The sequence below is a fragment of the Myotis davidii genome, unplaced genomic scaffold (genome assembly GCF_000327345.1).
Source record: "Myotis davidii unplaced genomic scaffold, ASM32734v1 scaffold803, whole genome shotgun sequence".
Lineage (NCBI taxonomy): Eukaryota > Metazoa > Chordata > Mammalia > Chiroptera > Vespertilionidae > Myotis > Myotis davidii.
Window position 1 is genome coordinate 2,560,464 of NW_006295567.1, and position 20,420 is coordinate 2,580,883.

At 40.3% G+C, this 20,420-nt stretch overlaps 1 protein-coding gene across 1 annotated transcript in view; it reads right to left on the reverse strand.

The window, feature by feature from the left end:
- SMAP1 (small ArfGAP 1) overlaps positions 1-20,420 on the reverse strand; it is a 127,248-nt gene that overhangs the window by 15,122 nt on the left and 91,706 nt on the right. The window contains exon 7 of the mRNA XM_006770329.2: positions 14,000-14,090. Coding sequence (XP_006770392.2) covers positions 14,000-14,090 — 91 coding nt within the window. The remainder of the gene's footprint in view (positions 1-13,999; positions 14,091-20,420) is intronic.

A 20,420-nucleotide genomic window follows, 5' to 3' on the forward strand; every position in this document is an offset into this window, starting at 1 on the left:
TATAATTTAAAAATTTAGAAATAATAAAGCTTATTCAAATACAATAGCTTAAGAAAAATATTTAAGTCTGCATGGATTACATTTTGTGTGCACAAAATACACACGTGCACACACCCAAACAAATGGAAACCTCCTCCAGAGTGGGGGGAAGCTCAGACTAATCCACACAGTGCCTGCTAAGAGAGAAGTGGATGTCTGTGCATAACATCAGAATTCACCACAGACATGCACCTCATGTAGTGTTCCTGGCTCAGCTACAGACTGGTGCAGGAGCAGCCAGCTTAGGAGGAGGCAGCAACCCCTTTTAATCAAAATGCAGAAATGGTGGTTGGTGGACAATAAAAACAATGGGAGACCCAGAGTACAAGAAAAGCCTAAGGCAAATGGAAGAAATTTAGCTGGGACAACATCATAAAAGAATGATAATGAAGCACAAAGGACCCCTTAAATAGGCAATGAGCAAACAGAAGAAATTAGGACAATGCAGTAAAATGAAGAAGGAATTTCGATCTTCAAGGCAAGGACATCAAGCCTAGTTAGTTGCTGTGGGTAACCATTTTCTATGTTACCTTAAGATTTCATACTAGTGTTTTATCTGAACACTGAGTTAGTAGATCATTTTTAAACTGCACACATAACACAAGTTTACAAGAAAAGGTTATGATTTGAGTTAAAGGAAAAAAAGTTGTTAAAGCAATGCTGCATCTCACATGAACAAACGGCATTCCCAGCATGCATTTACTGGCCTATTTCACACCATGATAGATGCTTAAAAAGAAGGTAACATTTCAAATATGACAAAGTCATGAAGGCCAATCTCTACCACTGAGAAATCCTCAATATGGTGAATAAGACCATTGATTCTATTAACTGTGGCTATGCCAGAACTCATCTGATACCAATAATCCAAATGAGTGAAGGTAAACAAAGTATTTACAACATTATTTAGTGGCTTCTTCTTGGCACATTCCAAATTCCTTTGAACAATAATTAATAAACTGATGGGAACTGCATTTCTGTAACACACTTTTAACACTAGTACTTTGCCAGGTACTCTGATCAGACACAAAGCATCTCAGGTTAACCATCACATTACCTTAAGATTTACACAATAAGCCTAAGATTTCAACAGAAGTCTGGTCTTGCACCTGGAAAACTCAGCTGCTATAACCAGATTGAGAAGCTTCTCCTGGTGCCCCAAGCACAAAGAGATGCCTCTTCCTCTCTATGGAAGGCCTTGGGGGCAGGGGGTTGGCTTTATACCAATTGCAGCCACAGTAGTTGGCTGACCTCCCTTCTGAGGCAACAAATGACTCTGGAGCCCACAAGATGCAGCACCAGGCCACATCACCCACATCTGGTCACTCAGGCCTACTACTAAAGGCTGAGGCTGCATGCAAAGTGGCAGCCTTGCCAAGTGCCTTTATGTCACCAGGGGCCCACCTTGAAAGGAACTGTGGGCTGTGAGGCTGCGGTGGGCACAGGGGTGGGTCTCGGCCCATCCTCCACGTCCCCGCTCCCGTTGCCGCCACTCCCACACGCTGACGGTGCCAGCCCCATTTGCACCCGCTGACAGTGCTGAGCACTTGGGGCCGGCACCAGCAGTGGGTGCGAGCAGTTGCTGCCAGCCCCAATCACCCCTCAGGAGCAGGGGGTGGTGGAGAAGTCCTGAGGGGCGATCGAGGCCAGCAGCCACTGCTGGTGCCAAGTGATTGGGGCTGGCGCTGGGCACCAGCAGCAAATGAGAGCGGCGGCTTAGGCAGCAGGTGTGAGCAGGGCCAGCACTGGAAGCAGGTGCGAGCACCTGGCAGGACCGTGGCATGCGGGAGCAAAGAATTTTGAGTAACTACCAGAGGCTCATCCCCTTAACAGCGACCGGCGCCCTGCCTTGGTCTGGCACCCCCTCACCTGCTCCACCATCCCAACACAGCCGATGCCCACCATGTTCAATGCTCTGCTGCCTGCTGCCAATGCCCACCATGTTCTGCGTGCAACCCCTGGTGGTCAGCGCAAGTCAAAGCAACCAGTTGTTCGGTTGTTCTGCCATTTGGTCTATTTGCATGTTAAGGTTTTATATATATATTCTTTAGTTTTTAATGGCATCTGACTATACTTAGGTCGCAGGCATGCCTCAGTATGCTGTAGGCCTCTGTACTCCATCCTGGCATTAATCATGTTTATGCCCAGAGCCACTGCCCAATCCTTAGTAGCCTCTCACCAGGAAGAGAGGGTGCAGCTTAGTTAAGGCTGGCACAAAGCAAATGCTCAGTAAATGATTGATGAATTGAAACGCTTTCCAAACACAGATTATAAGAGGATTTCTTGATGACAGTACAGCCATGGTGGAAACAAGTTAGGTGAATGATCCTACTTCTGTTGGGAGTAAAAGTGAAATAATGACACTATTTTTGAAAAGTACCAGTGATCTGCCTACAAAAACCCTCTTCAGTCCTTGCCCTGCTTAACCACTGCCTCATTTACCAGCAGACTCCCTTTGAGTCTAGAGCAGCCGTGGGCAAACTATGGCCCACGGGCCGGTTTGAAATGAATAAAACTAAAAAAAAAAAAAAAAAAAAGACCATACCCTTTTATGTAATGATGTTTACTTTGAATTTATATTAGTTCACACATACACTCCATCCATGCTTTTGTTCCGGCCCTCCGGTCCAGTTTAAGAACCCATTGTGGCCCTCGAGTCAAAAAGTTTGCCTACCCCTGTTCTAGAGCCACATTCTCTTGAAGAGCCAGTAGCCCCTGCTCTTGACATCTGGCTGGCTACTCCTCCTATGTTTTTACAGCCAGATTCCACAAGGCTGTTCAACTATGGCACTGCAACTGCTGCGTTCCTGCCTGGGATCCTTACCCGTCGTGGCTTCCTCTCTCCGGTCCTTCAGTGACATATGGGATTATCTCTCTAAATCAGAATTGTGTCCTTCACAGTCTCTCTGTCCACAGCAGCCCAGGCAACTGCATGGGTTAGTCTCCTCTACCAGGCACCCCGGGGGCCAGAGCACATCTTACTCTCCTCTCCTACAGATGGGTTCCAAGTGTGCTATCACAGCACCTGACTGGAACTCCGAAGCTGTCTGCTCCCGAAACCATTTAAAGCTTCTTTTCTACTTCTGAAACCACTCAAAACTTTTTTCCTTAATAAAATTATTACTTGGAGTTTCTTTATATTAAAACATAACTTGGTGCTTTACGCAGGTGAGGCACCAAGAGCTATGTTTATCTGGGAAGGTGCTTAACTTTCCAACCACTACTCATTCGTTCCTCCATAACACATTAGATTTTACTTGGAACAAGTGGGCACAAAAAACTTCACTTACTCCTCCCTCTAACTTAGCAGTAGCAAGAAAATTACTCTCTGACTTAAGAAAATATAATTTAAATTGGGAGTTTTAGCATTATTCCAGATTTCAAGCTGAACTCTTGAAACCAATTCTCTAACAGATCCCACTTCTTCCCTCAGCAATAACCCCGTCTTCTAGTTTCCAGACTGCAACCTCATCCCCCACTTGCACACACAGCTGCATTTTTCTGGTATTTACTAGAGTTCCATGAACTCTGCTGGGGCTCAATAAATATTAATTGAATTCATCCTTTATTGAATGTCATTAGCTGGTCATAATCTAATCAAATAATTTAAAAAAATGTCAAAGAGCAACATGAGATTTTATGTATTGCTAATCTAGTTTAAGGCAGATAAGAATATGATAAGGAAATGGATGTGATGTTTTTCATTACCACTTTTGACTGAACATGGACATTCAGCTTTGAGTCCACCACTGCTACAGTGAAAACTGCCAAGTATAATTCTTCATTGATGACTACTGAGGCGTTATTTTAAGAATGAATTTAAATGAAGACAGCAATGAAGAAGGCTGCTTCCATGAGATGCAGTGGTGCTCTCCTTAATGGAAAAATTCTGTCTTCTTAAAGCTTTATAAATGTTCATGTTACTCAAAGAACCCTTTTTATTTTCTACTCCTGAAACCATTTAAAGCTTTTTCCTTAATAAAAATATTACTTGTAGTTCCTTTATATTAAAACATAACTTGCTTTATAAGTGAAATAAACTTCCATGTGTTACCTTGTAAATTCAAGTCACAAATGTCCATTTGAAGCATATAAAAATTTTCAAGCTATAGACTGTTTTCATGTGCTTAAATAAATATAGGTGCCTGAGAGTTAAGTGGAACTATTTGCTTTTATTTTCAATTAATCTTTCTTAATGCTAAATAGGTAATTTTAAGGCTAACTAACTAAAATGACTGAAGTGGTCTTAAAAGACGACCTGAACCTCTGTTCTGTTCACCGCTCCTTTCCAAGCCCCTCTGTGTAACCTGGCCGGCTTTGAAGCAGGGATGCTCGTATGAATGGGTACGGCAGTACTGTGCAGAGGAGCCCAGCAGCACTCTCCATCGTTCAGGAGATACACACATTGCTGTCTTAAGATTGCCAAGAAGTGGTTTAAGAAGTAAACTTCATAGAACTCATAGTTTTAAATATCTTAATTTATATAAATATAAATATCTATAAAATATTTCTATACCATTTTAAAGCCTCAAAAAGATGACATATATAAATATGAAATACCAAATTGTATAATACAAATTTCTTCCTAAATGTTTAACAAACGGTGACAGACCTGATTTCTTTGAGGTTGCCCAGTTTCCTCAGTTTTTCAGGCAGCTACAAATCCTCCACTAGCCAAAGACCATGCTTTGCGGTCCTGGTTTTCATGCCCAAGTTACCTCTTACTGACCTCCTCTGACCTGATGTTCAGGTTATAGTCTCGGCCCAGCACTGCACACCAGTTACTGTGTTTCCCATTTATTTATTCACTTATTCCACCATCAACCACAAAGGGGTTCTGACTCCCATTTCCCAGATAAGGAAAAGTGGAGGGGAAAAGTGAGTGTGTGAAATACTTTCTACTATCCTGAAGGGTTGTAAGGGTTGTAAAGGTGGCAATGCACCTGTTCCAGGTACTACAGCTGTCAAAGCCCTGTGTGGTGCTTCTTGATGGCAGAGCCTGCCTCCCACTCTAGAGGATGAATATTATTTTCCTAGCCTCATTACAACTAAAGTGAGCTCATATAACACAGTTCTGGCCAGGAGGACCCTGAGAACAGTGCTGGGGAAATTTTCTGGGAAAAGTTCTTCTCAAGAAAAGAAACTTGTAGAAAAAACAACACCTTTGGATGTGGTCCTGTGAGGATGAGGTGCTGAGAGCTATACCAGCCATTTGTTGACCATGAGGGTACAAACCTAAAGATTAAAGCCACTGCTGTGCTGAGGGTGGCAGAATGGGAAGAAGGAAAGAGAAGTGTGACTCCAGACCTCACTGTTTCAATAATGCACAGCCCTAAGCCACCAGGCCTCTAGATTTCTCATCTAGTAAGATAATTAAATGTCTTATATGTTTAAGCCACTTTTAGGCAATCAGAAGTAGTGTCATTTACATGTCAGTTTTCACTCCATGAAGCACCTAAATATTCTCTCTTTGCTATCCTGTCCACCAGAGGTTCTGTGCTATTTTAGCACTACTAAGAAGTGCTCGCTCCTAAAGTTTGGGATATCATGGAGATCCCGCCCCCTCACCACCCATTTCTGGTGCCAGCAAGTTATCTGCTTACTGCCAGTTCTCTAATAGCAATATATTCACTTATCTGCATTTTCTCTCCTGCATAGGTGTGATTACCAAAAATAAAACCAATTCCTAAGACCCCCCCCGTCTTTGAAAGAGTGGTAATAGTTTATAATAGCTCACTGAACACACTCTTCTGAGCAAAAGCAATGTAAGTTTTTATCAGGTTTTAAACCATATATGCAAAACATAACAGACTATAAAATTACTTCAGGCACTTGTACTAGAGTCTTGCTTCTCTTTACCCCTCCCCTGAAGAAGGTGTGCACACAAGTATATACCCATCCTCCTGGTCTGGTCAATGCATAGCTCAAGACACTGGCAGTTTTCCAAGGCCTGCCTCTGCTAAGTCTGGTATTCTTCTAGTCAGCTCATTACCAAACTTGTTTTATTTTACAGCATATGGACTTTGAGAAAGAGAAATTTCTCCATAGGAATTCTCTGCTTTAAAGTCAGTAGAGCACTTTCTACTGCTATTTTATTCTTTAGTTAGTTTCTGTCCCAAAAAATCTTTTGGAAACAAAAAATTTAGACAAAAAAAAGGGTAATGGCGTTATTTCTTTCATTATATAAAACGGGAATATACATTATTAGACAATTAGGTATGTTATATACTGATTAATTAGAACTGTCAACCCATTTTAACTTGACCCTTGTGATAAGTTTTTTTCCCTGAAATATAAGCATGAATGAAAAACTTTAAAACTTGCCCCAAACTGTATATTCCTTGAGCTTTTCCATTAAGAAAAAACTGAGGAAACGTTTACTCCTTCACAAGCATACCTTGAACGTATGACAGGTTCAGTTCAAACCACAATAAAACGAGTATCACATAAATTGAGTCACACTGATTTTTTGTTTTCCTAGTGCACATAAAAGTTATTTACATCATAGTCCGTTAAGTTTGCAATAGCATTATGTCTAAAAAAAAAAAAAAAAAAAAAAAAGCAATGTACATGTCTTAACTTAAAAATACTTTATTACTGCCCTAACCAGTTTGGCTCAGTATAGAGTGGTTGGCCTGCGGACTGAGGGGTCCCGGGTTCAATTCCAGTCAAGGGCATGTACCTTGGTTGCAGGCACATCCCCAGTAGGGAGTGTGCAGGAGGCAGCTGGTCGATGTTTCTCTCTCATCGATGTTTCTAACTCTCTATCCCTCTCCCTTCCTCTCTGTAAAAAATCAATAAAATACATTTAAAAAAATACTTTATTACTAAAAATCACTAACCATCACCTGAGCCTTCAGCACATCAATCTTTCTGCTGAGGGAAGGGCTTCCCTCCATGTTGATGGCTGCTGATGATCAGGGTGGTGGTTGCTTGAGGACTGGGGTGGCTGTGGCAATTTCTTAAAATAAGACCACAATGAAGTTTGCCATATTGACCGACTCTTCTTTTCATGAATGACTTCTCTGTAGCATGCAATGCTATTTGATAGCATTTTACCCACCGTAGAACTTCTTTCAGAATTGGAGTCAATCCTGATTGAAGATGGCGGCCGACAGAACAACAGTGACAAAGAGAGTGTGAGTGAGGGAGCAAAAGGGGAGTGCATGGACGGACGTGTGGGGTGTGTCTGTATTTGTGAGTGAGGGGCAGTTATATTCCACAGGACTGTTGGGGGCTGGTGGACCAGGCTCCCCTAGCTGGGCAGCCTCTATTGTTACTGAAATCTCTCCCAGGGCAGCCGGCTCTGCCGCAGAGACCGCACCATCTTGAATGGGAAAGCAGCTGTGACCGAGAGCCCACCCTCATCTCCACCTGGGGAGACCTCGGATACCTCCCAGGACCCTACAACTACAATGCCCAGGGATCAGCTGCCTTGGCTGCGAACCCACAAACACTGAGACTCCAACCTCCCTAGCCCTGGGCTCCTAAAAAGGTTGTCCAGGGATAGACAAAATGGCAGCCAAATAGGTGGATGGGTCCTGCACCTTCTCACGGGGCAGAAGGAACAGCTGAATCGAATAACATCCACCTGGAATTGGCAAATTAAACACAGCTGGTGAGGCAATCCGTGGCCCCAAAGGACAGAGGATGCCTAGAGAACGGTAGGGTTGGGGAGAGAGATCTGGGCTGGAGAGAGAGACGCGCCAACAGGTACTAGGCAGGGGTGGGCAAACTTTTTGATTCGAGGGCCACAAACTGGACCGGAGGGCCGGAACAAAATCATGGATGGAGTGTTTGTGTGAACTAATATAAATTCAAAGTAAACATCATTACATAAAAGGGTACGGTCTTTTTTTTCAATAGTTTTATTCATTTCAAACGGGCCAGATCCGGCCCATGGGCCGTAGTTTGCCCACGGCTGGACTAGAGGGTCAGAAGGAAACTGCGTTGCACCAAGCCCGCATCCCTTGGGTACACGTGTAACAGTCAACTGTGGAAGGTTGGCAGGGCTGCCGGCAGCCGGGACTCTAGATCTTAGTCCACCTAAGAGGCTGTGGGAGGCTGTGCCCAGAAAGGCAGCCTGAAGTTCTGCACCAACCGTACAGTACAGTGCTGGGGGGAGAGAGATGTGCAGCGGCACGATTGCTCTGTCTTTATATTTTACTTGCTTTTATTTGCTAAACCCAGTACATAGGATCTTTCAATTACAAACACTCACTGAGACTGTGATGCAGGGGAAGGTGGTTTTGTGAAAGCTGGGGAGCAAAACAGGGAGAGCTGACTGGGAAGCCAGCTCCAGGACAGTACAGTCCCTCCAACCCTGAACAGCCTTTTTTCAAGGACTGGCCTTCTATCAGTGCAGCCGCACTCAGTCTTGGTCTCGGCAGAGAAAAAAGGATTCTGAATACACCCAGGGAGCCCTCAGGGACTGGATTGAGAAGCCATTTGGTTCCGGAAACTAATACAGCAACACAGCAACTTAGAGCCCTTGTCAGAAATAGACACTTGTGTAAATACGACTGAAAGCAGGCAGAAAAACAAAGTGGTAAGAGTGATCCTGCCTGCCTGCCTGAAACCAAGGTGATGGAGTCTGACACAGAGGAGTGGTGGGTTGCTGGGAACTTCAACATGGTGCTATGTAACAGGAAACTGAGATGTGGCAGACAGAACAGTAGAGAGGGGTCTTAAACCAGCCCCCATGGGACATTAATACTCAGCTGAAGCAAATGACACTTCACTACTTCATTTTATTTTCTTTCTTTTACTTAAAAAGTTAAAGTTTCTTTTCTCTTATTATTTTTTAAATTTATCATTATTATTTTTTAATATTACTAGAGGCCCGGTGCATGACATTTGTGCACTGGGGTGGGAGCAGTCCCTCGGCCCGTCCTGAGCCCTCTCACAGTCCAGGACCTCTCGGAGAATGTCTGCCAGGAGCAAGCCAAAGCTAGCAGTCGGACATCCCCCGAGGAGTCCTTAGCGCTGCTGTGGTGGTGGGAGAGGCTTCGGCTGAGCGGCACTCCCCCTGTGGGAGTGCACTGACCACCAGGGGGCAACTCCTGTGTTGAGAGTTTGCCCCTGATGGTCAGTGCACATCATACCAACCGGTCTATTTGCATATTAGCCTTTTATTATATAGGAATTTTTTTAACCTTTTACTTCTTTTGGATTAGTGCTCTACATTCTATTTTTATTTTTAAGCATTATTTTACTTTATCTCATTTTTTTCCTTTTTGCCAACCTTTTCTTCCTCACTTCTCCCTTTTTCATCCTGTTTCTCTTCTCATGTCCCTGCTTTAGTTTTTCTCTCTTTTTACTCCTCATTAAAAATTGACCTTCTTTATCTGCTTTATTGAAGCATTACTATTATAGTAGTCTCTGTTGGCTTACTTATATATATAATTTCCTCTCTCCTGCTCCAAGTCCATATACCCTTCTCTTTTTTCTTTCTGCAATAGCCAATTTTTTTTCTTGTTGTTGTTTTTTTTGTGTGTTTTTGTTTTTATTCTATGCTTTTGTTTTTCCTCTCCTCCCTTACTCTCTTTAACTAATTGCTTAGTTTCACTCACAAAACTCAGACCTATCTGCTCTCTATTCTATATTCTTCTTTTCCAAAAATAGATGGATAGATTAAAGAAAGGGGAAATTTTCTTCTTATATATATACTTTATATTTTTTAAATTAATTTTTTTATTTTATTATTTTGTTTTTTACTTTTCCTCTTATACACTCATTCTCTTTCTACCTCCTCTATACTCAATCATAGCCATTCCCCCACATTCATTCAATTCCTTTACCTTACCTTCTGAAATAAGCTCTACCTCTTCAGATTCAGCTCCCCCCTTTTTTTCTGGGTGTTTTTGGTTGCATTTTTTTAGTTTATTTGGTGCTTTTGTGGAGTTTTCTCCCCATATGTTATTTCCCCTTCTATTTTCTTCTCTTTTTTTCTCTCTTACCTTTTCCTTTTCTCAATATCATTTTTGCACTCTTTTCTCTCCCCTAATTCTCTTTTCTCTGGTGGACATCTTTATTTGGGGTTAGCGCTGTCATGAATACATTCGTGTTTTGTTCCCTCTGTATCGTGTCTTGATGAGTTGTATTTTGTGCCTTTTGGTCAGAGTGGTAAAGAGTCAGACACATAACCAGACACCCTGAGAGGAGCAAAAATGGGGTGACAAAGAAAGGCTCCCATACGAAAGAAAGGGAGGAATCACTAAAAAATAAATTAAATGAAATGGAGGCAAGCAATTTGTCAGAGAAAGAATTCAGAGCAATAGTGAAAAGGATGGAAGACAAATTCAACAAGATGTGTAAGAATCAAGAGGAAATGAAAAAGAACCAAGAAGAAATGAAGAATGACATAGTTGCACACAATGGGAGAACTGAATGTTTACAACAGAGACCACATGGCCTGAAAAGTCAACATACTTGGCCATTTTCAGGAAAACAAAACAAAACAAAAAAATGCTGATCCTTGCTAAAAAGTATAGAGAGAGCATTTTATGTTTGTCTTGGGATTGGGAGTAGACCAGGAAAAGTGAGGTGAAAAAAGTAGGATTAGCTTGAGTCATCAGATTGAAGTTAAGAGTGTGGGCTCACCAAAGTCTCATTTAAAGGGAAGATCTAATTATAGCTATATACAGCTATATACTGCTTCACAATGGGAAATGTGTTGTTAGGAGATTTTATTGTTGTGCAAACATCATAGAGTGTATTTACAGAAATCTAGATGGTACAGCCTACTGCCCTACTTTTATATGATTGGCAATGCAGGTTTGTTTACACCACAAATGCATGAGCAATGCACAAGCGCTAATAAAAAATATTTTATTGATTTTTTACAGAGAGGAAGAGAGAGGGATAGAGAAGTAGAAACACTGATCAGCTGCCTCCTGCACATTCCCTACTGGGGATGTGCCCGCAACCAAGGTACATGCCCTTGACTGGAAACGAACCTGGGACCCTTGAGTCCACAGGCTGACGCTCTATCCACTGAGCCAAACCGGTTAGGGCTGTCATTTTTGCATGAGTATAAATCATACTGCTCCCTCCTCCTTACCATGTTTCTATTTACAGGGGGAAACCAGAGTCCCATTAGGGGAAAGTGGCATGCTTAGCCAGAAAAACAGTCGGTTGCCCAAGGTAGATAGATACCAATAATAAAGCCTAATTTAGGACCACTGTATGTTTTGAGCTGAAAGAGACCTGTGATTCTCTGTGGTCTCCTAGGCTTTCATGAACTTATCAAATCTCATGTATAATACTGCTTTTAAAAATGTCTCAAAATATTTTTTAAAAGAATTTAGGATACTGATAACAAATATGAGTGAAGAGTTGTATGTGCTCTGCGTAAGACACTCCTAGTTTTCTGCTGCTGAAACTCCATCAGCAAATTATCCTTCTTTCTGACCCCATCTCCCACCCCTCCTCCCACCTTTGAGACCCCTCCAGTGTATGATCTAAAACTGTCAGTCACCAGCAAATTCCTCTATATATCCTTAACCTCTTCTTCAAACATTCCCTTTACCTTCATGCCCTAAATGAGCATAAGTTCTCCCCTCAAGACCATTTCCTGAAATTTTCCTGTTGTCTAAAAGAGAGCTGTCTCAGGATTTGCAGGGAGAGAAATAAACATTAACTGATACAAGCCACTGAGACTTTGGCATTGTCTGCTATGTAGCATGGGCAGCAATCACCAAGCCCTAAAACCTTTGGTACTGACTTTGAGATTAAGAAGGCAAGGAAACACTTATTCCTGTGAGAAAGGCAGAAAACATCAAATGTTCTAGCAGAGATGCCCTAGTTGACTTCACCCACAGAGCTGAGATATAAGTTGACCTTTGGGGGTTATTTGCTATGCAACATTATTCCAGTAACAGTTGAGTAACTAAGGCCAGTCGCTCCATTTGCCTACTAGATCCCATTCCCCTTTTTGCTCAAGACACTGCTATAGTAATTTTTCTTGTCTTGAATAATCAGATTTACCTGTTCTACATGTTTATTCCCAAAATAAACCTATAATTTCAATTGGTCAGCAAATCCTATTGACACTATCTTTGAAATATATCCAGAACTTGGTTACTCTTTTTAACTCCCAATGCCACCACCTACTCTCAGCCATCCTCACCTCTCACCTATTGGTCTCCCTGATTCCAGCCTTGCCCTGCTACAATTTACTCTTAACATAGTAGCTACAATAGTTTGATCATGTACTTCTCTGCTCAAATCCTTCTAATATATTTCCAGGACACTCAAAGTCAAAGTCAAAGTTGCAATCTGCCTGCCTCTCTCTTCACCCCTTATTCCTTTCCACTGTAACCCTCCTCCCCCACCCCAGATCATTCCCCTCTAGCCACACTGTCATCCTTGCTGGTCCTTGCACATATCAAGTCAGCTGCTACTGCAGAGGCTCTGCACTTGCTGTTCTCTCTACTTAGAATGCTCTTGCACCAGTTTCTTCAGGTCTTTGCTCCTATGATATCTCAGTGAATACACCTAACCTTATTTAAAATTACAACCACTCATTTTTGCTTCTTTTCTCTATAACACTTACCACATATAACCCATGATATATGTTACTGAACTGTTTATTCACTGTCTCCTCAGATAGAATGAAAGCACAAAGACCTTAGGCATTTTTATCTATTTTCTTTCATAGCTATCTCCCTAGTTCCTACAATAGTGCCTGGACACATAATAGACACTTAATGAGTATTTGTTGAATGAGTGAGTTGGTCTGTAGGAAGAGAGTCAGGTCTGGTTTATATTCTACATTTCTAAGTTATAAACCAGGCACCTAGACTGGAAAGAAAATGCTGCAATGAGGACAAAGATGCATATAGTTTTAGTAAGATTTTTTTTCTTACTTTAGTACTGTCCTTTTTCTTTTATCTAATCTACATCAAAGGAAATAATTCAAAGAAATTATGAGGACTAGAATTCAACATAATTATATTTAGAGCCCTGGACTTAAACTCTATTTTCAAAATTACAGTTCTTAAATATTTTAATACACTGCTTATTTTTACCACCATAGGAGATTTTTAACCCTAGGTTGTATAGTTGCATGTTATATCAGCTTCCTAAGAAATGAATAAAATGTTCACTTGTAATTCCTGAAACTTAAAACAGTTTACTCAGTAAGAACTAAGATCAATTTTCAGAAAAGCAGTGTATGAAGTTCAACTCTACCCTTCAACTGTCATTATTTTCTTTTAATTGTTAATCTTTCTCCAAACTAAAAAACATGTTTTTAATTAACTACTGCTTAAAGGCTCAAATATTACTAAAATCACCATTGATCAAGCTATTTTAGAAGAGAATTTTTAGAAGAGCTGACAATATTGGTATATAAGCACAGTACAAGCAATCCTCAAATGAAAGTCTGTTTACTTACCAGGCAGACAACATATATCTATCAGCCATGAGAATAAATACAACATTAAATTAAAATGAGCCTTATGATCATCAGGTATATAAAATGAACCTAGCTGGTACATATAGGTATAAAGTGTGATGCTTCAGTTAATCAAGATTAAATTTTCTTTACACCAGCACATTTTATAACAAAGCTATCCCAGAATTATTTTGCTAAGGGACCTCTCCTCAGCCCCCATCCCCAACGCAGACTCAATTAGAGAGGGGGTGAGGGGAATGAATCTATTCTTTATTTTAAATGTTGAAATGTCACCACCTACCAAGCCTTTGAAGGTTACTTTGATATCTTTCCCCAAGGAACTCATTACTTGGATTTCCAAGAAGACAGTGCTGACAGAGACTAGCAACCTTATTAAAGACTTCCGTTTTTGTGGGAACTCAGCAAAGTAATCATAACATTTTCAAATTCAGTTAACAGTTATCTTTTAGCATACTGATAATAAAGCTATTATATTCATTTGAAGTAAAGGTTTCCATTGTTTTGTAACTATAATGATGACTTGAACTTTTCATTACTTACCGAGTCCTAAAAGATCAACAGTCGGCTCTGCAGCTTTTTTAGGGCTGGTGCTTTTTTTAGGTTCTAATTGCTGATCTTCTTTCTTCTGTAGCTTTAAAGTAAATAATCAGATGTATTAATTTTTCTTAAACCAATCAAGCCTTTAAAACTCAATTATACAGATTTTGTATAAAGTTAGTGTAATAAAGTATATGAAGCATAGTGTAATGAAGCTTAGAACATTTATTATTGTATTAAAAATACAAGTAAACATGATTATTGAGCTCACAGTGACAGACCTCACATATTAGTACCTCAAAATAGTGACTATATATATGAAAACCAAGCGACCAGAATGGCGGAACAACCAGAATGACTGGTTGCTATGAGGCGCACTGCTGCAGCCAACCAGCCCAATGGGGGCCCTAATCGGCCCCCCCAAACTCCCACGACTCCTCTCCCAGCCAGTTCAGCCCCCAATTGCCCCCCCCAATCGGGGGCAGGGTTGGCTGGCTGACCTCCCACAACCCCCCACCCCAAGCCGGCCTGGCCTGGCCCTGATCAGCCCCCATCGAGGCGGGCCAACTGGACCCCACCCATGCACAAATTTGTGCACCAGGCCTCTAGTATAAATATAATCTTAATGTAATTGTTCTTAACCATTTAACTCCTTCATGTGAAATGACACTTTTTAAAAATAACTTCTTTTGACATTTATTTGCTAGCTACTGTTAATGTGCACCTGTTAGCAGAAGTGGGGCAGGCTTGGAAGTCTTTATGAGTACAGTTTACTCCCCTCACCTACACTGCTGAGCATTAGACCACTGCACCAAGGAAAGCCTAATGAAATGTTATTTGATAATGTTTTTCCCCTGAGTCTACACTATCAATTACAATTTACATATACTATTCTTCTAATTCTCAGTAGCTCAAGTCACACTTACATATTCCAAACCGTCATTCTCTTTCATACAAAAAAAATGCTATGTGGGACTGGATAAAGAAACAACAACCCTGTATTTACTAGGTAGATTCTTAACTTAAAAGTCTACCTCTCTATAACCAAGAAAATAAAACATTCACTCACTCATTCCTTTCTCAAACTATTCCTATAAGATCATTTCTTCTATAACTACCTAAAGAATTAATAACTTAGTTGAGTTCACTTTTTGTTAGCTATACAGATATATAATTTTTAAGAACACATATCTATCCATACTTTTTAATAACTACTGTCTCCGTCAGAATTATTTAAGCAATTAGCCTACCATCACAGATATCAATTCTTTAATAACCAGCTGAAATAAGAAATTATCAGCCTTAACTATATATAATTTTCAGAAGTTTAACATAATATGCTTCACACTCTATACTTTTCAATCTCCAGTATAGATAAGTTTACCTTGCTTAGCTAAATAATTTTAAAGAAAGCATCATTTATAGTAACAAAGTAATTCTTTTCAACTGAACACTTAAGTTGCTATAACAGCCTCTTCAGGCAACTTGTAGCATCTATCCACTTAACCCTATTCTCCATGATACAGCCATACAGAAAACATGGGGTAATAAGTAGAGCATGACTCTCCCAGCAGACCACTAATTCACACCCAGCCCTCAATCACTTTCTTTTGTGCTATTATATTCATGGCAGTTGAGGAACTTATTTCAGATTTTTATTTTTATCCAATTTGTTGGTATGTTGTGTATAACATGTTCAGAGGAACTGATTCTGTCATGCAATGTCTTAACTAATCTTCATTGCTTGGTCATTTAAAAATCTGAACAAAATGACATTCATGTGCTCAGTTTATAAAAAATGCTGGAAAGAACAAAGTCCAGGATTGAGCCCTGAAGAATGCAGCAAACTCCTTTGATATTGGTATCAATTCAATTAACTGTATTCTCTGGGTAAAGCTGTCCATCCAGCTCACAATCCACCTAGCAATCGAATCATCAGGCACACCTGTCTACATCTTAACCAGAGGATAGCTAAGAATCTTGACCATTAAGCTTAATCTGACAGGAATTGTTCTTTGGGAACCCATGTAGGCAACTAGTAAGCAATGTTAACACTTTGAAAAAGAAGTCATTAAAAAAAATCCCATTTGAATTTTGCATAGAATTCATGTCAAGTTCAATGACACAGTATTCAAAATCCACTTACATTTTCCTTCATAAAATTTGGACATTTGTCTATCTCTAAACTTCGGGTTCTCATCTTATTTTGTACAGTTTCTCAAAGAATGTTGGACACCAAATCACAGATCCAGGAAGCTTAGAGAATAGCAATCAGGATAAATGCTAAAAATAAACTACACCTAGTCATATAATTTTCAAACAACAGAAAAATAAAGAAAAAATCCTGAAAGAAGTGAAAGGAGGAAAACAGTTATCTACAGAGGAGTAAATATCAGAATTAGATTTAACTTCTTAGAAACCATGCAAGAAGAACCATACAAGCATTTCAAATATTTAAAGTATTGAAAGGAAAAAAACCCTCACAAACCTAGCATTCTGTATCCTGCGAAATCATCTTTCAAAAGTAAAGGAAAAATAAAAACTTAGACAAAGAAAAACTGAGGGAATCTGTTGCCAGAAGACATGCCTTGCAAGAAACGTTGAAAGTTTTTCAGAGTGAAGGAAAATGATACATATAGGTTAGAAACTCAGAACTACACAAAGAAAGTAAGAAATTAGAGAAAGAATAAGTGAAGGTAAAATGAAATATATATTAACAGCAGTGCTTTCCAAATTATAAATATAAAAAAAACACTATGAACATTTGAGATTTTAATATTACTATTAAAAATTTAACTCTTCCTTCTCTCTTTCTTTACTATGCTTAGAACCTGGTGGTTTTATGTGTCATCATATCATCAGGTATAATGACCAAAACAAAGCCTTACCAAACACATGTGCATAGTATTATACTATGTCAACCTGTTTAATCAGACACCTTACATTATTTTAAAGTTTCCATTATAGCCAGGTAAGAAACTCTCTAGAAGTCATTAGCAATTTATTACTAGATCACAAGAAACATAGTAATTTCATCATTTCACTGCTTGCTTTAAGGTGATACACTAAGTCTATAGTGAAAACAAATTCACAGAAACAACTCAATTCTCAAACACATAGGATGTTTTCTTGCATTCTCCCCCCGCCCCCCACCGGCCTGGTCACCTCTTACTGCCCCCCCTGCTAGTCTGGTCACCTCCAACTGGCCCCTGGATGGCCTGGTTGCCCCTCCCGGCCCCCCCACCAGCCTGGTCATTCCACTCAGCCTGCTGTTCAGTCTTTGGTCATCCTTCACTAACCCCCCTGCTGGCCTGGTCGCCCCACGCAGCCTGCTGTTCAGTTGTTTGGTTCTCCCTCACTAACCCCGCTGCTGGCCTGGTCATAGGCAGCCATCTTGTGAGGGCATGAGGGTTAATTTGCATATTACCTCTTTATTATATAGGATTAGCAAGATAACATTATATGATACTTAATATGTCTAAATTTATGTATTCTAGTAATGTGGTAATAAATCCATCCAAAGATATAATTTAATATTACCACACCCACACTACAATAACAACTTCCACTTATAGAGTTCACATGCACTAAACCCATGTTTTAATTTTTTACTTTTATTAGTTAACTAGAGGCCTGTTGCACAAAAAGATTCATGCAAAAGGCCTTCCCTTACCCTGGCTGCCGGGACCGGTTTTCCTCCAGCACCCGGGACCCAGGCCTTCGCTCCGGCCAGAGCCGCCTTCACAGCCCTCGCTGCTCCGGCCAGAGCCGCCTTCAGTCTTTGCTCTGCCACTTTGTGCCAACAAGATGGCGGTTAATTTGCATATCTTGCTGATTAGCCATGGGAGGCATAGCGAAGGTACGGTCAATTTCAATCTTTGTCTATTATTAGATAGAATTATTTCTGCAGTTTTCAAGCTCTAACTGAGCGGTTGTGTATACCAGTTTAACTAATTGCTGGCAGAATCAGCCCTCGCTGCTCCGGCCGGAGCCGCCATCAAAGACCTCGCTGCTCCGGCCAGAGCCGCCTTCAGTCTTTGCTCGCCACTTCTTGCCTACGTATGCAAATTAACTACTATCTTTGTTGGCGGTTAATTTGCATATCTCGCTGATTAGCTGATGGGAGGCGTAGCGAAGGTATGGTCAATTACCATGTTTGTCTATTATTAGATAGGATGATAATCTAAGAGTCACACTGGCATACAAGGATTTGGAGACTATGCTCTTTGAGTTAGTGCTATATTGTTACCACGGTTACTAACTACTATCACTACTGCCTCTACTATAAATACTACTATTATTAGCTCCCCTGCCCCCATCCATTAGCTTCCAACCCAACCTGGTCTCCTCTTCTTCTAAAGAATGGAAATTCTCTCTCTTTGGTACTTAGTTGTTGCTACTTCAGAATAATGCCATGCTATTTTCCAACACTTTACTTCCAGCTTTAAATCTTCTTTTTAAACTAGAGAAAGATAGGTAACTTCAAGTTCAGATCTTCTGGTTCTGCCAGAGAAATATGGGGCCATCAGCTTAGTGATGCTAGATAGGGAGGAGAGTGAGGAAAAACTCTGAAGACAACCAAACACATTATGTAAGTTAACAAACATTTTACCAACAACCAGATTATTGTGTATGAAAAATTACTGTTCAAATGTTGCAAAGTATTTCCTGTAGGGTTTGGGTAAGAACAAAAAGTCAAGTGATAAAGAAGGCTGTGTTCATCACTGGATATGCACACTCACTGCTTGTTCTGAGTACACTGTTACCAACTAAAGACAACTATTAAAAACAAATTATCCCTGGCAGAGATTCAGGTCAGGAGCTGTGGGGATTTGAGTCCTGACATCACTTACAAACTGAATAATTCACACTCAGCTCCCACTTCTTCCTCTGAATAATGAGGAGGTTAAACTAGATTGCTTACATCCTTATCAGCTCTGAAACATTAAAAGAATACAAATAAAATCTTGACATGGCCCTAAATATCTCCCCTCTATAGAAATAATTGTGTGGGTATGGCTACTGTGGGCCCCATCTAGGGTAAGCATATACATTTCCATACAGTCTATCAGTTACTGCACTGGAATCTTTAGTGCAAGAAAATAGCTTTCTAAATGACAAAGCCTATAGACATTCTAAGATATATCATTAAAAGACATAAATTAGTTTCACTAGCAGTACTATATTAATACTCTTAGATCTGCAAACATTTATTAATAATTCATTCACTAGGGCTTTTTTGCTATAATACCAAGAGATAGTGCTTTTAAAAAATATCTTCTGGATTTTGGTTGCTTTCCAGTATTATATAAAGAGTACTAGAGGCCAGGTGAACGAAATTCATGCACAGAGTGGGGGTCCCTCACCCCGCCTGCACACTCTCCAATCTGGGACCCCTCAGGGGATGTCCAACTTCCGGTTTAGGCCCGATCCTGCCGGTTTAGGCACGATTAGTAACAGGTGTACCAGTTACTAATGCGATTTTTTTTCAATACATGGAGTTGTTACACATATGTTGCTATATATGCCATTTGATATGTATGCTATTTTGTTGTATTGACAGCAAGCTTCAAACTTCATAAGTCAAATTTTGTGAAGGTGTTAACATCATAGATATTTTTACGCTTAAAATGTTGAATTTCGTGCTAAAAAAAAAAGAGCATTTGTGGGAAGTTTTAATTCATTACTTTATTTTAAAGAAAAGTGCTGCTGAAAGTTATTGTATACTTCGGGAAGCTTATGGTGAACATGCCTCATCTCAAGATACTTGTGAACATTGGCTTAAACACTTTAAAAGCTATGATTTAAATGTGAAAGACAAAGAATGTCCAGGTTTGAACCACTACCAGAATAGGCCAGAAGACACAGCAAAGTAACTTTGGTTCATGATAACACACCATCACACATTTCAAAACCAGTTAAAGACATGTTAAAAGATCTTGCCTGGCAAGTATTAACCCACCCGCTCTATTCACCAGGCCTTGCTCCTTCTGATTACCACTTGTTCCGATGGATGACACACGCACTTTCTGAGCAGCACTTCAAAACATATGAAGAAGTGAAAAATTGGGTCTCCGAATGGTTTGCCTCAAAACATGCAGACAAATGGAAAACCGAAAAGTCATCAGTAAAATGTTGCTTCAACGGCAAGAAAGAAAGTCATTTTTGCATTGAATTGTGACTGGCGATGAAAAGTGGATTTATTTTGAGAATCCCAAATGCACAAAATCATGGGTTGATCCAGGTCAACCATCAACATCGACTGCAAGGCCAAATCGCTTCAGAAAGAAGACAATGCTCTGCGTTGGTGGGATTAGGAAGGTGTAGTATATTATGAGCTTCTAAAATCAGGTGAAACCGTTAATACTAACTGCTACCGACAACAAATAATCACTTTAAACCAGCCGTGGGCAAACTATGGCCC